At 39.7% G+C, this 18,907-nt stretch overlaps 2 protein-coding genes across 2 annotated transcripts in view; one reads left to right on the plus strand and one right to left on the minus strand.

Moving 5' to 3' along the window:
- Nucleotides 96–9,133, minus strand: GNG5 (G protein subunit gamma 5). Its single transcript, XM_018045676.1, has 3 exons — nucleotides 8,440–9,133; nucleotides 4,203–4,347; nucleotides 96–565 (listed from the first exon to the last, which is right to left on the minus strand). The coding sequence occupies exons 1-2, from the start codon at nucleotides 8,518–8,520 to the stop codon at nucleotides 4,222–4,224; spliced, it is 207 nt and encodes a 68-aa protein (XP_017901165.1). The 5' UTR covers nucleotides 8,521–9,133; the 3' UTR covers nucleotides 96–565; nucleotides 4,203–4,221.
- The window catches only part of SPATA1 (spermatogenesis associated 1), a gene marked incomplete at its 5' end in the record, with an annotated part of 53,920 nt that continues 49,605 nt past the window's right edge, over nucleotides 14,593–18,907 (plus strand). Inside the window, 1 exon segment of the mRNA XM_018046502.1 lies at nucleotides 14,593–14,679. Within this exon segment, the coding sequence (XP_017901991.1) occupies nucleotides 14,593–14,679 (87 nt within the window).

Consider the following 18,907-nt stretch of genomic DNA (forward strand, 5'->3'; position numbering starts at 1 on the left):
CTCTGAAATTTTTCTCACATCTTAAAATGGAATTATGTCTAGTCTTTACTATCCTTATTAGGAGAGCCACCTAGTATGAAGTAAATAATACAAAGTAACACCCAACAAAGGAGTTTATTAAAAAGTTAACCATGTAAGTAACTCATGAATAGAAACTGGTATTATTAGCAGCCTTCTCCTGACCTTAAAAAAAATAACTTTGCAGTCTTTAATTTTCTAGTAATCTTATAAATACATGGCATAAAGTTATGAGATGAGTTGTTAGAACACTGAAAATTTAACCACTTTAAAGTATGATGGGGAAATTTTCATTTTTTAAGTGTTCAAAACAAATTAATACATAAAATTTTTATACTAAGTATTTTATTGTATATTGCCATCAGTGTATATAAAATAATTGCCCTTGTGAAACAGAAAATTATGAATATTCAGAGAGGTAGACATTAAGGACTGACAAAAGTAGAAGTTTGTATAGTATGGCACGTTACAGAGAGGCTTTTGTACAGGCTTCAAATTTAGCTTTCCTTTGAATATTCACTGGTTTATGAAACGTGGTTTGGAAAACCTGAAATGGAAAAAGGGAAAAAGTGAATTAGGGTAAGGTATCATAAGAACAATAGCTTTTTTTATGAGTAGCAGTACATCTTACAATACATCACTTTTAGGGTATTTATTTGAATGTCAACTTATAAAGTGCTTTCAATTAAACTAAGCCTTTTTTTTTTTTTTTTTTTAAGACATCCCAGTTGGTTTTTTTGGGGGGGGTGGGTACGGGGGGTGGTGGATAAGAAATGAGAAACCAGATAGAACATGCCTGAATCAAAGGACCTAAAGAGTAACTTGCCAATATATCAAAAAAAAAAAAAAAAAAAAACCCACACACTGCGGATTCTAATTTTTAAAAAGGTTAATATAAAAATCTCTTACGATGGGAGATATCTGAACACCTCTAGAAAATGAGCAACAACTGAGAAGAGCAAGATGCAATCACTTCTATTTACCCACATAAATCTATACACAAAGAAAAATATACACACAGATATTGACTATAGTAGGAGAAGGAAATGGCAATCCACTCCAGTATTCTTGCCTGGAGAAATCCCAGGGACAGAGGAGCCTGGTGGGCTGCCATCTATGGGGTCACACAGAGTCGGACACGACTGAAGCAACTTAGCAGCAGCAGCAGCAGCACTGTTTTAATAGCAAAGAACTGCAAATAGCCTAAATGCAACTCAATAGGACAATGAATAAATAAACTAAGGTATATAAACATGAGGGAATACAACAATTTAAATGACTAAACAATCTATGGATTAACACGAATCTCAAAAATAATGCACTAATAGTTATTCCTTAAAAATAACAGCTGGATTTTAGAACTATAAAACAATAAATACATGGGCATAACAGCGCCAGAGTAAGTTATTTATATGGAAAGGTAGAAAAAGTATCTTATTTCTTTATAAAAATTAACAAGGTTGGGAATTCCCTTGTGGTCCAATAGTTAGGACTCTGGTCTAGGGACCAGGTTCACTCCCTGGCTGGGGAACTAAGATCCCATAAGCTGCACAGCTCAGAACTAACAAGGTAAACCATTTAATTCAGGGTAGTAAATAATTGGTTTTTTATACTGATTTAAAATTTTCTGTTACTTCATTATAAAAAGTTTTACAAGAAGCATAAACAGAATCTGGTGAAAATGTTTAGCCTCAAGTTTTGCAAAGTACAAAACTGAGATAGGCAGGAAATAGTAGCAAACAGTCTGTGATCTGTTTGGCAGGGGCTCAGCCAAAAGTACTCTTTAAACTCCAGGTGGAACAGCAAAGTTTAATTTGGCAATATTATCAAGGTTATTAAATTTTAAATGTCATTCCTTATAGAATAACTTTACCTCCAGAAGTTTATTTTAAAGAAATGGGTAGAGCATACTTATAGGTACCAAGATGTTCACCTCAGTGTAGCCTCAAATTTGGAAACCTCAATATTTGATAAAGTATAATTTAAGTTATAGTATAACCACAGAAAAATCTCATTTACAAAAACTATTAAATGAGAGCACCAAAGCCTAAGCACCAGACCACCAGGGAATTTACAGACTATTAAATGAAACACGAAAATTCAACTTCAAAAAAACAAAACTGCACACTATAATCACTTTTCAATAATTTGTATTTTTTTTTGTCTTTAAAGGAAACATCTGTTAACAGTGGTTATTTCTAGGTGTGCAAATCATGATAAATTCTATTTTAATACTCTGGACTATTTATTGCTAAAATATCTATGCTTTAAATTACACACATAGTTTTAAAAGTTATGAGTGTGAAGACAAATACAGATTTAAATATAGATGTTTTGCATCGATGCCACTCAGTGTGCCAAGGACAGCCAACATCAGTATAATATCCCAAACCTATTGTTTTAGAATCTCTGTTTTAACACCGTGATTTGTAGCTACATTCATGTTTGAGAAGAAATGCTTTTACATCCAAATACTTCTCCTAGCCAGAAGTACTTCAAATCATAATATTCATAAACCTGCAGGTTTTACTATACTGCCAGGATTAACAGCCATTATTTTACTTTGAAATCTGGATTCTTATCCCAACCAGAGCCAAGTTAATTAGGCACTGATCTGTATTCTATGAAATGAAACTATGAACAGCCAGTTAAGAAGCCACACTTACCAGTATTTTAAATGAAAATAAACTTATAAAGAAAATACAAGAAGAACCATAACAATTTTGGAATTTCTCAAAATTGCCAAAAGCAAAAAACTTTTTAATTATTAAATATGAAGGTGCTTGAATGTTGAAAAGAATTACTTCCTTAAACTCAAAGGTGGTTTCTTCCCCTCTGGGTTTGGAACCTTAACCAATTCAACTAATCATGGTATTTACTAGAGACATGCTTTTACTTATACAGACTTCCTGGACACTCCCAAGTCTACTAAATTTAATTAGGGAGGGCACAACTATGCAACATGTATTTTAGGAAGCAGCTTCCGGCACTGTGAGGAGTCAGAATATTTGCAGAGGGTGTGTAACATATACAGCGTTGTCTTTATAACAAGTAAATGCTCTGACTAAAGTCCTATGACTTCATGAAGGCAGTACAGTTAGATTCCATTTTCAATTATCCACACATCATGCTATCTGGCCAGATTACATTTTCAATTATCCACACATCATGTTGTCTTGCCACCTCTCTTGTGGACTAACATACATTTTTGTACACACTGACATCTGTTCTGCAAGGTACAGGTTAACATATAGAAGTATGCTTTAAACCCACCCAAATTTTATTTTCTTAATCCTCTGAAAACCAACCCACTGTCTCCCACCATAAACTTAAGATACTTCATTTCCCTCTCTTGTAATCTTTACCTAAAAAGAATAAAGTTAAAACCTTTTGTCTCCAACTCCAAATGCCTGCACTATGTAAGCTTATGCAGCTATCTCCTCCGTTTGCACTCACTACTTCTTTTCTATGCTTTGCTGCTGCTGCTGCTAAGTCGATTCAGTTGTGTCCGACTCTGTGCAACCCCATAGACAGCAGCCCACCACGCTCTGCTGTCCCTGGGATTCTCTAGGCAAGAACACTGGAGTGGGTTGCCATTTCCTTCTCCAATGCATGAAATTGAAGTCACTGAGTCATGTCCAACTCTCAGCAACCCCATGGACTACAGCCTACCAGGCTCCTCCGTCCGTGAGATTTTCCAGGCAAGAGTACTAGAGTGGGGTGCCATTGCCTTCTCCGTCTATGCTATTCTAGTAGATCATAATTAATCCAAATCCACTGACAGTATTTTAAAAGTCACCACCATGAACACAGCAGATTTCTTTAAATGTCTAAATATTTTCTAGGTACAAAAAAATTAGTATTTGGGGCACCAAAGTACACCATTAGGCAATACTATAAAGGATAACATGGCTTGCCACAATAGTGAAATTTTCTAGTAACCCCTATATCCTCTTATGGTTATTAAATCCTCTACTTAACCCTCTGATAAAACAGAAACAACTAGTCTTCGTGATTACTAAATCAGCAAATTTCATCAATCTTCACAAAACAAAAAAGACTTGAAAATCCAAGTGCAAAACAAAAGTATGCTAAGAGCTTGCTCAACTTATAAAGTGCTACAAAGAAAGAAACCTGACTAGTTATCCCTACTAATTTTGTTGTTTTAATTTAAGGAAACTTACCTTGTCAAGATCTGTCTTACTACAAAAACGAACAGACTTTCTGGGGCCTGAAGGGATTTGTACTTGAAGATACTCCAGTCAGCAGAGGGTCATGTTGAGCATTCTGCAGACAGAACTGTTTCAAATCTGCAGCTGCCTGGGAAACCTGTATATAACAAGCAGTGGGGGAAGGGGGCAGGAGGTGATGACAGTGTTTTAATGAAAGTTTTCTCAAATCTTAAATAAAAATATGTGCCAATAAACAACTCAAAAAATATATACACTAAGTGAAGGTCAACAGTCTTACTGTTGTTGTTTGGTGGCTAAATTGTGTCTGACTAAATCATGTCTGACTTTTGCGACCCCATCAACTGTAAACCCACCAGGCTCCTCTGTCCATGTCCAGGCAAGAATATTGGACTGGGTTGCCATTTCCTTCTCCAAGGGATCTTCCCGACCCAGGGATCAAACCTGCATCTCCTGCATGGCAGGTGGATTCGTTGCCACTGAGCCACCAGGAAGCTCATCAACAGTCATATACTGTCAACATATACATATGTTTGATATACAGTCATATACAGTCAAAACACTCCATGTAAATAAAACAAGCACAAACAGTACAACTCCATTTTATCTGCAAAGCATAGCACATCTTGCTAGTTTACTAATCAACAGGATGTTCTAGTGTAACCATGAAGGTACTCAAATTTTTTTTTATTAAAAGCAGTACACAGGATATTATAGGGTAAAGATAAATTAAAATGCTAGTAAACTATCACTCTGTCTTGAAAACAGTATACTGAGAAAATGCTGTGAGTGTCTTGGTATTACATACCATCAGCTGTTCTATGTTACAAAATTGGACAATGAGTTTCTGCTCAGTGACATGTGACTCAAAGGCTGATTATTAGCAAACTTCAGTTAAAGAACTTTACTGAGCAGCCTGCCTTTAAGAAACTGCCTTAAATGTGACTTAATAATTTTCATATATATATATACAAAGCCATTCAAACAGGACTTACAGAACTTCTGTGGTTTCACAGATAAAACAACTTTATACCAACTTCAACATCTACTATTTATATATATTCTGTTAAGGCGTGGTGCAGGACACCAAAACAATAAACTGAATAGTTCAGATATATAATATGAATGACTAAAGGATGCCTCAAATATAGTATCCTAACTCTTGAATTGTGGTTTAGGAAGATGGGGAAGGCAATCATTTATTGTATTCTGTTTTAACTATCCACAAGAAGGATAAGAACAGGTGTCCAATCTGGCTGGGTAATATTTAGCCTCTGAAAGGGAGCTAAGGGCATCACAAGTGCTCTCTATACAAAGAATTTCTGCAGATGACAGCTTCTGATAAACGGATCCATCACCGTGAGATGAATCTAAACTCTTCTTGGAATCTGCTTATCTGTTTGGTTTATACACCAGCCCAGGATAAAGAGTTTCATGAATTTATTAGCAACTGTGTAAGTAGTTTTGGGTTCCAAGTACAAGAAATGGGCACCCTGCTCCCCCTCAAAGGTGTAGCTACAGTGGGGGAAGAGTGGTATCATTTTTCACTATCTTATAACATGGTTTCATTCATTCACATTAACCAGCAGTAAAGAATCTACTGCGCTTCCCCTGTGGCTCAGTGGTAAAGAACTCACATGTCAATGCAGGAGATATATAAGAGATGTGGGTTTGATCCCTAAGTCTGGAAAGATCCCTTGGAGAAGGGCATGGCAACCCACTCAGTATTCTTGCTGGGAAAATCCCATGGACAGAGGAGCCTTGTGGGCTATAGTCCATACGGTCACAAAGAGTTGTGACTTTATGCTTAGGACATGACTGAGCATAAACATGAGAAAGAATCTGTTAATTTTCTGCCAAAAATGTAGGCAGACTCCCAACTTAAACTCCCTTTCACAAACTTCTCATCACCACTATGTGCCAAATATAATTCTAGGCCCTGAGAATATGTAAGAACAACCAGGTCCCTGTTAGAGCTAACAGTTCAGATGAAAAGAGACAAGATGATCTGCAGAAAAAAACAGAATAGTTTGTTAGATCAGGACCTGTGGCTAAGTGTTTTCAAGGAGGTGACATTTAAATTGGGATCTCAGTGACAAGAGATCCAGCCAAGGAACTATCAGTGAGAAAATAACCAGTGAGAATTCCAATCAATGGGGAGAGTGGAGACAAAGGCTTAAAATTCAAACAAGCTGCCAGCCCCTAAGACACTATAATAATAACCATCAGAGAGGTTGAAACCCTATAATCCTGGCATAATTATCAGTGCCCTCTTTCACTCTCAAAAGTGCCCTGGGTTGGGAACAAAGTGTATGGTCACCAACACTGGGGAAGTTTGTCAAGCATTTGTGGTAATTTCTATTAACTACTCAAACAAAGGCTTTTAAAAAATAAACTCGTGCTAATTCAAAAGTAAAATGTCACTACAAAAGCTTCTGTAAAAGTCATGGGTAAAACAGAAACACAAAATGAAATCTAACTCACCACATTTTGCAACATGTCCAAAGTAAAGCTCATTTAAATTCCCCCAAGGTGAGGTGCTTTCCTCCTTGCTAAACACAGCCCTGGCATTTAGACTTGAGATTTCCATAACCAAACCCTGGTGAAGGCTTTAATGATTCCAACCAAAACCTTTAGTACTGGAGGAAGGCACCTCGCTGGAGAGTTATTGCAGGGGCTAGGGTTTTTAAGGTAAAGAGATCCCCTGGAGAAGGAAATGGCAACCCACTCCAGTATCCTTGCCTGGAGAATCCCATGGACGAGGAGCCTGGTGGGCTACAGTCCACGGGGTCGCAAAGAGTCGGACACGACTGAACGACTTCACTTTCACCTCAGAGTACACTCATTTTCTTTTAAGACTGGAACTAAATACCCCTACTTAACACTTCTGCTTTCAATCAGCCTTTTTTTTTTTTTTTTGCCCCCCCCTTCTCATTTTTTTCTTTCCTGGGCCACTCCAACCTAAGATGAAGGCACACCTGAATAATAACAATGATTTCAGAGTTAAATCCAGGCAAGGCTAACCATTAATCACTGGATGAGGTAAGAATCTGGAAATTAGAGAAATGGATTCAACACAGCAAAGGCGTTTATAGCACTTTAAGGACAGGAAAGGAGGGGAATCCCATCCCAAGATTGACGGGAATTTCCCTTCCCTCCGGAGATGACCACAACTGAGTAAACTAGGTTCCTGGCATTTCTACATAAGGAAATAGGTAAAGGGAGAGACTCTTACAACATAAAACACTGCAAGGGGAAGTAAAAACTAGTGTGATGAGTAAAGAATCAAATCATATATTCTTCCCTGTTTCTTTTCTAATTACAGTGTTTCACATGTAAACCGAGTGCACCAGAAAGAAGCCAGTCCACGAAGGATTTAAAAAATCAAGAACCTTGAATAGCACTTAACGTCAGCTTGTCATATCCACACACACACACACACACACACACACACACACGACTTTTTCCCCAAAGTAAATACCCCAGGACAAGGTCAATGCTACTAACCAGACGCCAAAATAAATAACACTGGTCCACCCTAATTACTTTTTCGGGTATGCAGACCAGGAGATATGCCCAAGGTCAGATCACAGCAAAGTGCAAAACAGATATGAAATGCACGCTTTGTCCGAGGTTGCGCAGGGCACCGGTGGTAATCTTAGACACAGTAAACGTTTCCAAAACAGGCTTCTTTAACCTACAATTAAAGTTATGCAAGAATTCGTTTTCAAGTGTATGTTCGGTGAATAAGTGGAGCTGGAAGTTAAGACTCGACTACTAAAGGGAGTGGATTTGGGAAAGTTCTGACATGAAAAAATACTTCTGTTCTGAATCAAAAGGCGGATAAAACTCCGTCCGGTGACAAGAAACGGGGAAACGGTAGCGAGGGCCGGGAAAGGCGCGGGCGGAGGCGCAGCTCTTGGGGAGCCCAGCCGCGGAGTCAATGCCGAGGGAGGGAGAGACAGGGACGAGGGCCGGAATGCGGAAAGCGGCCGTTTAACCCGGGGCCAGCCCGCCTTGAACCGTCTTGGGGCGTAAGGGTGCACTAACCGGCCCCCCAAACCACAGCGCCGACCCGTGCCGCTACTTCTTTAAAGCTGGCCGAGATCGCGGCCGCCGCGCCGGCGTCCTCCCCAGGGGCGAGTCGCGGGCGCCGCGTCAGCTCGCCTGCAGTATCCCACCCGCCACCTCCCCGCCTTCCCCTCCCCCTCGGCCACCCGCCCCCGCTCACCTTCACCCGATTGAGCCCGGCCTCCAGCCGGAGCTGTTGAACAACTTTTTTCATGGCCGCGACGCTGGATGAACCAGACATGGCGCAGTCGAAAGGATGGCAGATCCACGGGCCGTCGGCAGCTCTGCGGTGGGTCCGCTGGGCCAGTCGGCGGGGCTGGGGGTGAGGCTCGGAACTTTGTCTCTTGAGTTTCCGGTCCTTTACCCAGCGGCTCCACCCTCAACGCGCATGCGCGCTCTCCTCCGCCCGCCGTTTTGGCTCCACACCCGAAAGGGAGCGCGAGCCTCCGAGGGCGAGGGGAGAGTTGGGAGCGAGAAGGGGCGGAGCGGCCGGTGGGCGCGGCAGCTACGCGACGCCGACTGGAACGGACGCCCCTCCTCTCCGTCCTCCCCCTCCCTAGAGGCAGAGTTGGGAGAGGTAAGGAAAGAGGTCGTAGTTATCCTGCGAGCCCCGAAAGGGATTCCGAAGAGGAGCGGTGAGGGAAGTCAATTGTTGAGAGACTTTGTAACAGTCATGGTGGCGGGACAACGAGGCGGTTCCAGTGTCCTGGCGGAGTTGGCGGCAGAGATGGAGGAAAGGGAAGGGAGAGCCCCACTGAGGCGTAGGAGCTAGAAGTATGGGCTTGAGTCGCTGGCACCTTGTCCCCTTAGGGACGCGTCCCTAAATGACCCGTTTTTGTCCAACGGGCGGCCCTTCCGCAGATGGCTTCCCACCGACAGACCCCCGAGGCCGAAGGAGGGCGCGAGGTCTCTGTAACCGACCGAGAGGAGCCGGGCGGCGGGCGGCGAGGGCGCTGGTTCGCCAGAGAAAAGGGGATCTTCACAAGGTTTGGCTTCTGGCGCCTCTTACCTCTAGTTTTTCTAGAAACGATTGTGAAGAAGCCAAGGTGCTGACTAAAAATTATATTTATCTCTTCTTGTCCATTTCATTTGGTGGATAAACGTTTATTTTACTTGAAGAAATAAAAACTTTCTGTTTTGAGAAAGTTTGCTCTAAGTGTAGCTTATTACCTGATGCTTGAAATTGACCTTCAGAGGAGCTTTCAGGAGAAATAGTAGGATGGGACTAAGCAAAAGAGGCTCAGCCACTGCATGTTTCACCCATGGGAACGTATGTCACGCACTTAGGACAGATGTTTCTTGTTCTATGGTATAATCCGTCAATGAATACACTAATATTTTCTAGAAACGTGGATAATTTCGTCATTAATGCATTTCAGTTGTTTTGTATAGTGAGAAAATCTGTATGTCGTGTGCTCTATCTCAACAAAACCTAACTTGTAAAACAGTTTAAATCACTTCACAGCAATGTACAGTTTGTTTGGAACTATAAACCAGAGTTTGAATTCTGTCTCTGTCTCTTACCTTGGTTTCCCTGGGCAGGCCACTTTGCTGAGCTTCTGTTTTCTCATTTCAAAATGAAATAATAAAGCTTACTCTGCAGAATTGTCTTTCTGAATGAAATTTTATATGTAAAGAGTATGACAAGTATCTCAGTAAATGTCTCTTTTCCCTCTTCCCTAGTAGTATTTCAAATTATCTGACCTTTGTGCCTTGTTAATTAATCTCATTCATGCTTTATAGGTTTGTACAGTTAAACAAATATATTTACTCAAAGAAGGTTCCATGTTCACAGTAGTTATAGAATACACTTCTAAACTCATAAGAGCCATGAACTGTCAGTGCCAGAAGGGATTTCAGGGAGTATGTAGTCCAATCCTTTCTTCTTAGTTTTTATCTAGTGTCTATCTAATAAACAATTTAATTCAGTATAGGAGAGAAGGAAAAAAAGTTCATTTTAAGTTCATTACCATCTGAAGTGATTACCCATAAATGCAGCTTATGAGTCAAAAATCTCTCCTGAACAAGCCATGTTCTTTGAATTTCCACAACAGTTTAAAGTACTTCAAAGACCTTATCAACCTTATAGACATAAAAGTTCATTTTTCAGGTAGTTAAAGACAGGCTTGTTGTAAAAACAGTTTGATTAACCAAGAGAATCCTAAGGCAATGGCACCCCACTCCGGTACTCTTGCCTGGAAAATCCCATGGATGGAGGAGCCTGGTGGGCTGCAGTCCATGGGGTCACTGAGAGTTGGACACGACTCAGTGACTTCACTTTCACTTTTCAGTTTCATGCATTGGAGAAGGAAATGGCAACCCACTCCAGTGTGCTTGCCTGGAGAATCCCAGGGACGGCGGAGCGTGGTGGGCTGCCATCTCTGGGGTCGCACAGAGTCGGACACGCACAACCAAGAAGTCTCAAAGCCACAGTTCACTAGGTACTCTTTCCTACTGAGGCCCATTGTGACCTTGAGATCCTTTTCAGTAATTCACTGTTGTGCACCCAAAACCTGTTGACAGGATTTAATATGTAAGATAAAGCAAATTTTCCGTTCCTGGTGGGGGTGGGGAGGGATCATAAAGCAAAAGGATGCAATAAATGAAAGATTAGTATACTATTATCATTTGGTTATCCACTGTCTTTTTTAAGTTGGATTGCCATTATTTTGTTCATTAGCTAATTAATAATAGGTAAATAATTTGAAAACCCCAGAGACTATGTTAGGAGTTAACTATGTGAAATGTGATTTGGTTAAGATCAACTGCAAATTCTAAGCATATCTAAAGAAGCTAATGAAGCCTTTGATAGAAAACATTTACTCAAGTTACCTCAAGCAATGAAGAGATAATTGTAAAGATCAACACAGAGTAGTGGAGTAGTGGACACAGTTATCCCATAGAAATTAAAAAAAAAACAAAAACGGACTGTTACATTGATAGGCCAAACTGGGAGCAGATACAAGTTAGGGACCTCAAAGGCAAAAAAAATTATGACTCCTCTAGAGCTTAGCTATAAACATGAATCACCTATGTGTCTCTTCATTGGCATCTCACTTACCAGTTCAATTAGTCATTGTCTCTAGACTTGATCTCTTTTTCTATTGTGCTTTACAAATAATTACAGCTTTCTCATAACATAGGCTTGCCTCATGAATATGATACTACTTCAGGACTTCCCTTTCTACATTGGTTTTGCTTCAGTATCTACTAATTATATACTTGAATCTTGAGCTCTTCTCCCAGTTCTAATTCCTAAAGGATTCATCGTTTCATATCAGGTCACTTTGTCTCCAGCAGCCAAGATTTGTCTTTAGTATTGATCCAGTCAGAAATGACAGAGGAAATTGTAGCTCAACACATGACTTGTTTGCTGTTCCTTTAGAAGGGCTATTATAGTAGGACAGATTACCTTAGGATAATATTAATAGTAAAGCAGGTCTTGATTGCTCTGTCTTGAGTTCAATTGATCAAAAATTAGTTCTGAATTAAAATATCAAATTTTTAATGCATCCACTAAAAATGAAAGTTGTAGTCTCCCAATTGGCATACTAGTTAATGAATACCCATGTGCTGTATTTATTATAGATTATTACCATTAATTCTTAACTGATAAATTGCCACGTGTGTGTGTGTATATATATATATATATATAGTTTAGTCACTAAGTTGTGACCCACTCTTTTGCAGTCCTATAGACTGTAACCCGCCAGGCTCCTCTGTCCATCCAATTTCCCAGGCAAGGATACTGGAGTACTGGGTTGCCATTTCCTTCTTTAGGGGATCTTCCCAACCCAGAGATTGAACCTGTGTCTCCTGCATTGCAGGTGGATTCTTTATTGCTGAGCCATAGGGCAAGCCTCATACACCTATAAATGGTATGGACCTAACAGAAGCAGAAGATACTAAGAAAAGGTGGCAACAATACACAGAAGGACCATACAAAAAAGATCTTAATGACCCAGATAATCACGGTGGTGTGATCACTCACCGAGAGCCAGACATCCTGGAATGTGATGTTAAGTGGACCTTAGGAAGCATCACTACAAAGTTAGTGGAGGTGATGGAATTCCAGTTGAGCTATTTCAAATCCTAAAAGATGATACTGTGAAACTGCTGCACTCAATATGCCAGCAAATTTGGAAAATTCAGCAGTGGCCACAGGACTGGAAATGGTCAGTTTTCATTCCAATCTCAAAGAAAGGCAATGCCAAAGAATGTTCAAACTACCACACAGTTGCACTCATCTCACACACTAGCAAAGTCATGCTCAAAATGCTAAATGCTCCAAGTTAAGCTTCAACAGTACGTGAACTGTGACATTCCAGATGTTCAAGCTGGTTTTGGAAAAGGCAGAGGAACCAGAGATCAAATTGCCAACATCCTTTGGATCATTGAAAAAGCAAGAGAGTTCCAGAAAAACATCTACTTATGCTTTATTGACTACACGAAAGCCTTTGACTGTGTGGGTCACAACAAAGTATGGAAAATTCTTAAAGAGATGACAATACCGGACCACCTTACCTGCCTCCTGAGAAATTTGTATGCAGGTAAGAAGCAACAGTTAGAACCATACATGGAACAACAGACTGGTTCCAGATTGGGACAGGAATACGTCAAGGCTGTATATTGCTACCCTGCTTATTTAACTTATATGCAGAGTGAAAGTGAAAGTTGCTCAGTTGCTCAGTCCTTTGTGACCCCAAGGACTATGCAATTCATTTAATTCTCCAGGCCAAAATACTGGAATGGGTAGCCTTTTCCTTCTCCAGGGGATCTTCCCAACCCAGGGATCACACACCCAGGTCTCCCGCACTGCAGGCGGATTCTTTACTAGCTGAGCCACAAGGGAAGCCCCTATATGGAGAGTACATCATTTGAAATGCTGGGCTTGATGAAGCAAAAGCTGGAATCAAGATTGCCCAGAGAAATATTAATAACCTCAGATATGCAAGTGTCACCACCCTTATGGCAGAAAGTGAAGAGGAACTAAATAGCATATTGATGAAAGTGAAAGAGGAGAGTGAAAAATCTGGCTTAGGGAAAACAAACAAACAGAGATCATGGCATTCAGTCCCATCACTTCATGGCAAATAGATGGGGAAACAATGGAAACAGTGACAGACTTTATTTTGGGGGGCTCCAAAATCATTGCAGATAGTGACTGCAGCCATGAAATTAAAAGACACTTGCTCCTTGGAAGAAAAGCTATGACAGACCTAGACAGCATATTAAAAAGCAGAAACATTACTTTGCCAACAAAGGTCCATATAGTCAAAGCTTTGTTTTTTCCAGCAGTCATGTATGGATGTGAGAGTTGGACCATGAAGAAAGCTGAGGACCAAAGAATTGATGCTTTTGAACTTTGGTGTTAGAGAAGACTTTTCAGAGTCCCTTGGACTGAAAGGAAATCAAACCAGTTAATCCTCAAGGAAATCAGTCCTAACATTCATTGGAAGGACTGATGCTGAAGCTGAAGCTCCAGTACTTTGGCCACCTGACGCAAAGAACTGACTCATTAGAAAAGACCCTGACACTGGGAAAGATTGAAGGCAGGAGGAGAAGGGGATGACAAAGGATGAGATGGTTACATGTCGTCACCGACTCAATGGACATGAGTTTGAGAAAGCTCTGGGAGTTGGTGTTGGACATGAAAGCCTAGTGTGCTGCAGTCCATGGGGTTGCAAAGAGTCAGACACGACTGAGCGACTGAACAGCTGCTGCTACTGCTGCTAAGTTGCATCAGTCGTGTCTGACTCTGCGACCCCATAGACGGCAGCACACCAGGCTCTGCTGTCCCTGGGATTCTCCAGGCAAAACACTGGAGTGGGTTGCCATTTCCTTCTTCAATGCACGAAAGTGAAAGTGAAATCTCTCAGTCGTGTCCGACTCTTCACGGCAGCCATTTTTATAGTTTTAGTCCTTCTACTTCCAAAAGTGTATTTCTACTTTATGTAAAAAGCTATATATATTAACCTTAATTTTTGACCGAGAGAAATGAATTATTTAGTAAAAAGAATTCTAGTCACAAGTCTACTATATTAATAATTTACCATTTTGTTGTATGGGATATATGATTTTCTTTGCATTTACCAGCCCTACTTATCAGTAGTATGTCATTTTAGATTATTATTATAAGATTGCATTCTTATCTAAGTTTTCATTTTGACTCTATTTTAAAGCCTTTTTTTTTTCTGTTTACTTTTTGAATGAATCAAAGACCAGAAATGAGTGGAATGATATAACTTAAGCAAGCCAAACCAAAAATCTGTTATAACCTTTATTAAATATTAAATGAAGAAAAAAATTTTAAAAACGCTACAAAATTCCAACTGATAATTACCCTATTCAGACATTGGTGAATATGTCCCTCAGTCCAACTCGACCTTCTTCATCAGAGGTAAGAGAATCTTTTTGTACTAAAATATAAGAAACACCTACCTACCATTGGTTTTTAAAAGTTTTGATAAAGCAAAAATATGGATTATATAAAGTATTATATACTAACTCCACTGTGAACCCAATTTTCTGTATCCCATTATCTGACTACAGATCTTGTATCTCTAAGGACCCCAATTATACTGGTACCTCCAGTGCATTGACCTTATAATCTTTTTTTGTTTGTTTGTTTCTCTTCTCAGGATACCCTCTCTGGCTGTCTTAAATATCATGGAGCATTCTTGATCATTCTTGCACATAATTTTGACTCATTACCCCCTCTCATTTCATTGTACTCCTTGATAAAACAAAAACCCTGGTTAATCTTCATCTGTTCCTCATGTATACCGACACTGGCACATGGCTGGAGAAAAATATACCAGCATAAGGACTATTCTCACTTCAATGAACGTGAATCTCAAGTGGAACTTTTTGCTAGGAGGCAACAAGACTACCTCCTACTTATTCTCTGTTCCACTGTTTTAGACAACTATTTCATACCTCCTCAAACTCCAGTACCTTCTTACCATTTTTTCTTTAAATTAACTCCAAACAAGTTTTCACTCCTCTACTCCACCAATACCGACTGCCTTGTTCACCTTTACATTAGTAAAGCTATTGTTTAATTCTTATCTCACATACGCTTGATCTGTATGTGCACAATAGTTGACACCATTGATCACTGTCTTCCTTGACATAATTCCTTGTTATTCATTCTCAGTCTCCTTTTAAAAAATATTTATATATTTGGCTGCATCAAGTCTTAGTTGCAGCACATGGGATCTGTACTTTAGGCATGCAGGATCTTCAGTTGCAGCATATGGGATCTGTTTCCCCGACTAGAGATCGAACCTGGGTCCCCTGCATTGGTAGAGTAGAGTCTTAGTACTAGACTACCAAGGAAGTCCCTGTTCTGTCTTCTTCTCTTTTAGGTGTTTTTCTTCTTCCTGATCTCTTGATACTGGGGAATTTCAGGGGTCAGCTCTTTGTTCTCTTCTCTGTTTGCACTCATTGTGATCTTTATCCAATCTAGTAGTTTTAAATACCAACTTATGCTACGTATTCACAAATTTATATCCCCATCCCAACCCTCTTTCCCAAATTCCAGATGTTGTCAGCTGCCTACTTGAAATCTCCACTTGGATGACCAATAGACAACAGAAACTCAACATGTTTGAAACAACTATACTTCTCCCTGCAACCCAAACCTGTACTAACCATGACCTTACTCATTTCAGTTTATGGCAAATTCATCCTTTTAATATCTGAGGCCAAACACCTTGGAGTCATACTTAATGCCTTACCAAACTTCACTTCTTGGACACTCAGTTCAGTTCAGTCACTCAGTAATGTCTGACTCTTTGCGACTCCATGGACTGCAGCGTGCCAGGCCTCCCTGTCCATCACCGACTCCTGGAGTTTACTCAAACTCATGTCCATTGTCAGTGATGCCATCCAACCATCTCATCCTCTGTCACCCCCTTCTCCTCCTGCCTTCAATCTTTCCCAGCAAATGAGTCAGCTCTTCACATCAGGTGGCCAAAATATTGGAGTTTCATCTTCAACATCAGTCCTTCCAGTGAATATTCAGGACTGATTTCCTTAGGATGGACTGGTTGGATCTCCTTGCAGTCCAAAGGACTCTGAAGAGTCTTCTCCAACACTGAAGTTCAGCTTTGATTAGACAGACCCTTGTTGGTAAAGTAATGTCTCTGCTTTTTAATATGCTGTCTAGTTTGGTTGTAGCTTTTCTTCCAAGGAGCAAGTGTCTTTTAATTTCATGGCTGCTGTCACCATCTGCAGTGATTTTGGAGCCCCCCAAAATAAACTCTCTCACTGTTTCCATTGTTTCCCCATCTATTTGCCATGAAGTGATGGGACCAGATGCCATGATCTTTGTTTTCTGAATGTTGAGTTTTAAGCCAACTTCTTCACTCTCCTCTTTGACTTTCATCAAGAGGCTCTTTAGTTCTTCGCTTGCTGCCATAGAGTGGTGTCATCTGCATATCTGAGGTTATTGATATTTCTCCCAGTTTGTGATTTCAGCTTGTGCTTCTTCAAGCCCAGCATTTCTCATGATGTACTCTGCATATAAGTTAAATTAGCAGGGTGACAATATACAGCCTTGACTGTACACCTTTCCCGATTTGGAACCAGTCTGTTGTTCCATGTTCAGTTCTAACTGTTGTTTCTTGACCTGCATACAGATTTCTCGAGAGGCAGGTTAGATGGTCTGGTATTCCCATCTCTTTCAGAATTTTCCAGTTTATTGTGATCCACACAAAGGCTTTGGCATAGTCAATAAAGCAGAAGTAGATGTTTTTCTGGAATTCTCTTACTTTTTCTATGATCCAGCGGATGTTGGCAATTTGATCTCTGGTTCCTCTGCCTTTTCTAAATCCAGCTTGAACATCTGGAAGTTCACAATTCACGTACTGTTGAAGCCTGGCTTGGAGAACTTTGAGCATTACTTTGCTAGCATGTGAGATGAATTTAATCTGAAAGAAAATAGCTGAATCACTTTGCTGTATACCTGAAACACAAAATTATAAATCAACTGTACTTCAATTAAAATAAAAAAGATATGAGAACCAAATGCATATGTTATCCTTGATTGGATTCTAGATTGAAAGAACATTCTAAGGACAGTTGGACAATAGGGGAAATTTGAATATGGACTTGATATCAGTTGACATTAAGGAATTGTTAGTTTTCTTAGATGTGTATTTGAATTATTCCATTAAAAACTGAAAATTACTCCCTCTTTTATCCCCCCCTTTTTTTGCCCTGTTCTACTAATTATTTTTGACCAGGGATGTTCACTTTCTAATTTTCTATATCACTTACCAGTGTTTTATATCTAATGTTTATTGTCTGTGTCCCTCACAAGGTGAGACTAGTCTAAGGCAAAGTAGTCAGTTGTCTTTGGTGCAAAACTTAAAGAGGCACCAAAAAAATTAAGTTATTAAAATAAATAATAAAAGATTTCTAAAATGAAAAGTTAATGGAAAAACCAATGATGAACAGGATATCAACATTTTAAATAGAAACAGGATCCAATAATGCTATGCCTCACCATTTTGGAGCCAGAGGCAAAAGGCAAAATATATATCCCTCTGTATATCTTTTAATGTATTTTTACTTTGTGTATTTATTTATTGTAGAAGAGTTATTTTATTTTCATTTATTTAAAAAAATTTTTAATCATAGTTGATTTACAATATAGTGTAAGTTTAAGATGGGCTTCCCAGGTGGCTCAGTGTTGAAGAATCTGCCTGACCGTGCAGGAGATGCATGTTTGATCCCTGGGTCAGGAAGAAACCCTGGAGTAGGAAATGGCAAATCACTCCAGTATTCTTGCCTGAGAAATTTTGTAGACAGAGAAACCTGACAGGCCACACAGTCCATGGGGTCCCAAAGAGTTGGACACGACTGAGCAACGGAGCACTCCACAGGTATGTTTTGGGTATGAAAGTGAAAGTCACTCAGCTGTGTCCAACTGTTTTCAACCCCATATACTATACAGTCCATGGAATTCTCCAGGCCAGAATACTGGAGTGGTTAGCCATTCCTCTCTCCAGGGCATCTTCTGAACCCAGGGATGGAACCTAGGTCTCTCGCATTGCAGGCAGATTCTTTACCCTCTGAGTCATCAGGGAAGCCACAGCACAGCAATTCAGTTATACATGTGTGTATATATATATTCTTTTTCAGATTCTTTTCCCTTAGAAGTTATTACATAATATTCAGTATAGTTTCCTGTGCTATTTAATGTATTTTTAAATAGTTTTAACGAGAATATTATTGATGAATTTACTTCCATTAAAGCCAGGAAAGTAAAATTACAATAAAGTTGAGTTTTGATGTAAATAGAATGTTTAACCTTTAAGTAATGTCCTGAGTTTTAATACAGGCTTGCAAAATTTTCAATATTTTTTCAAATACGTTCTGGAAAAAGCCATTAAGAAACGTATTTTTAAAAAAGCCTGTATATAGCAGTTTGCTTTTTTCTTTTTTTTCTATTCAGGCTGTAATAGTACCATTCTATCTTTAAATTTATGATATTTTGTTCATCATGAATTTTTTGCATTGAATAGGTCTTTAAATATTATTTACCTCAATGATTGAGGCTTTGGTGCCACGTTAAATTTTGTACCTGAGGTGAGTGCTTCACTTTCCTCGCCCTTCTT

This window comes from Capra hircus, chromosome 3 (assembly GCF_001704415.2).
Source record: "Capra hircus breed San Clemente chromosome 3, ASM170441v1, whole genome shotgun sequence".
NCBI classification, from domain to species: domain Eukaryota; kingdom Metazoa; phylum Chordata; class Mammalia; order Artiodactyla; family Bovidae; genus Capra; species Capra hircus.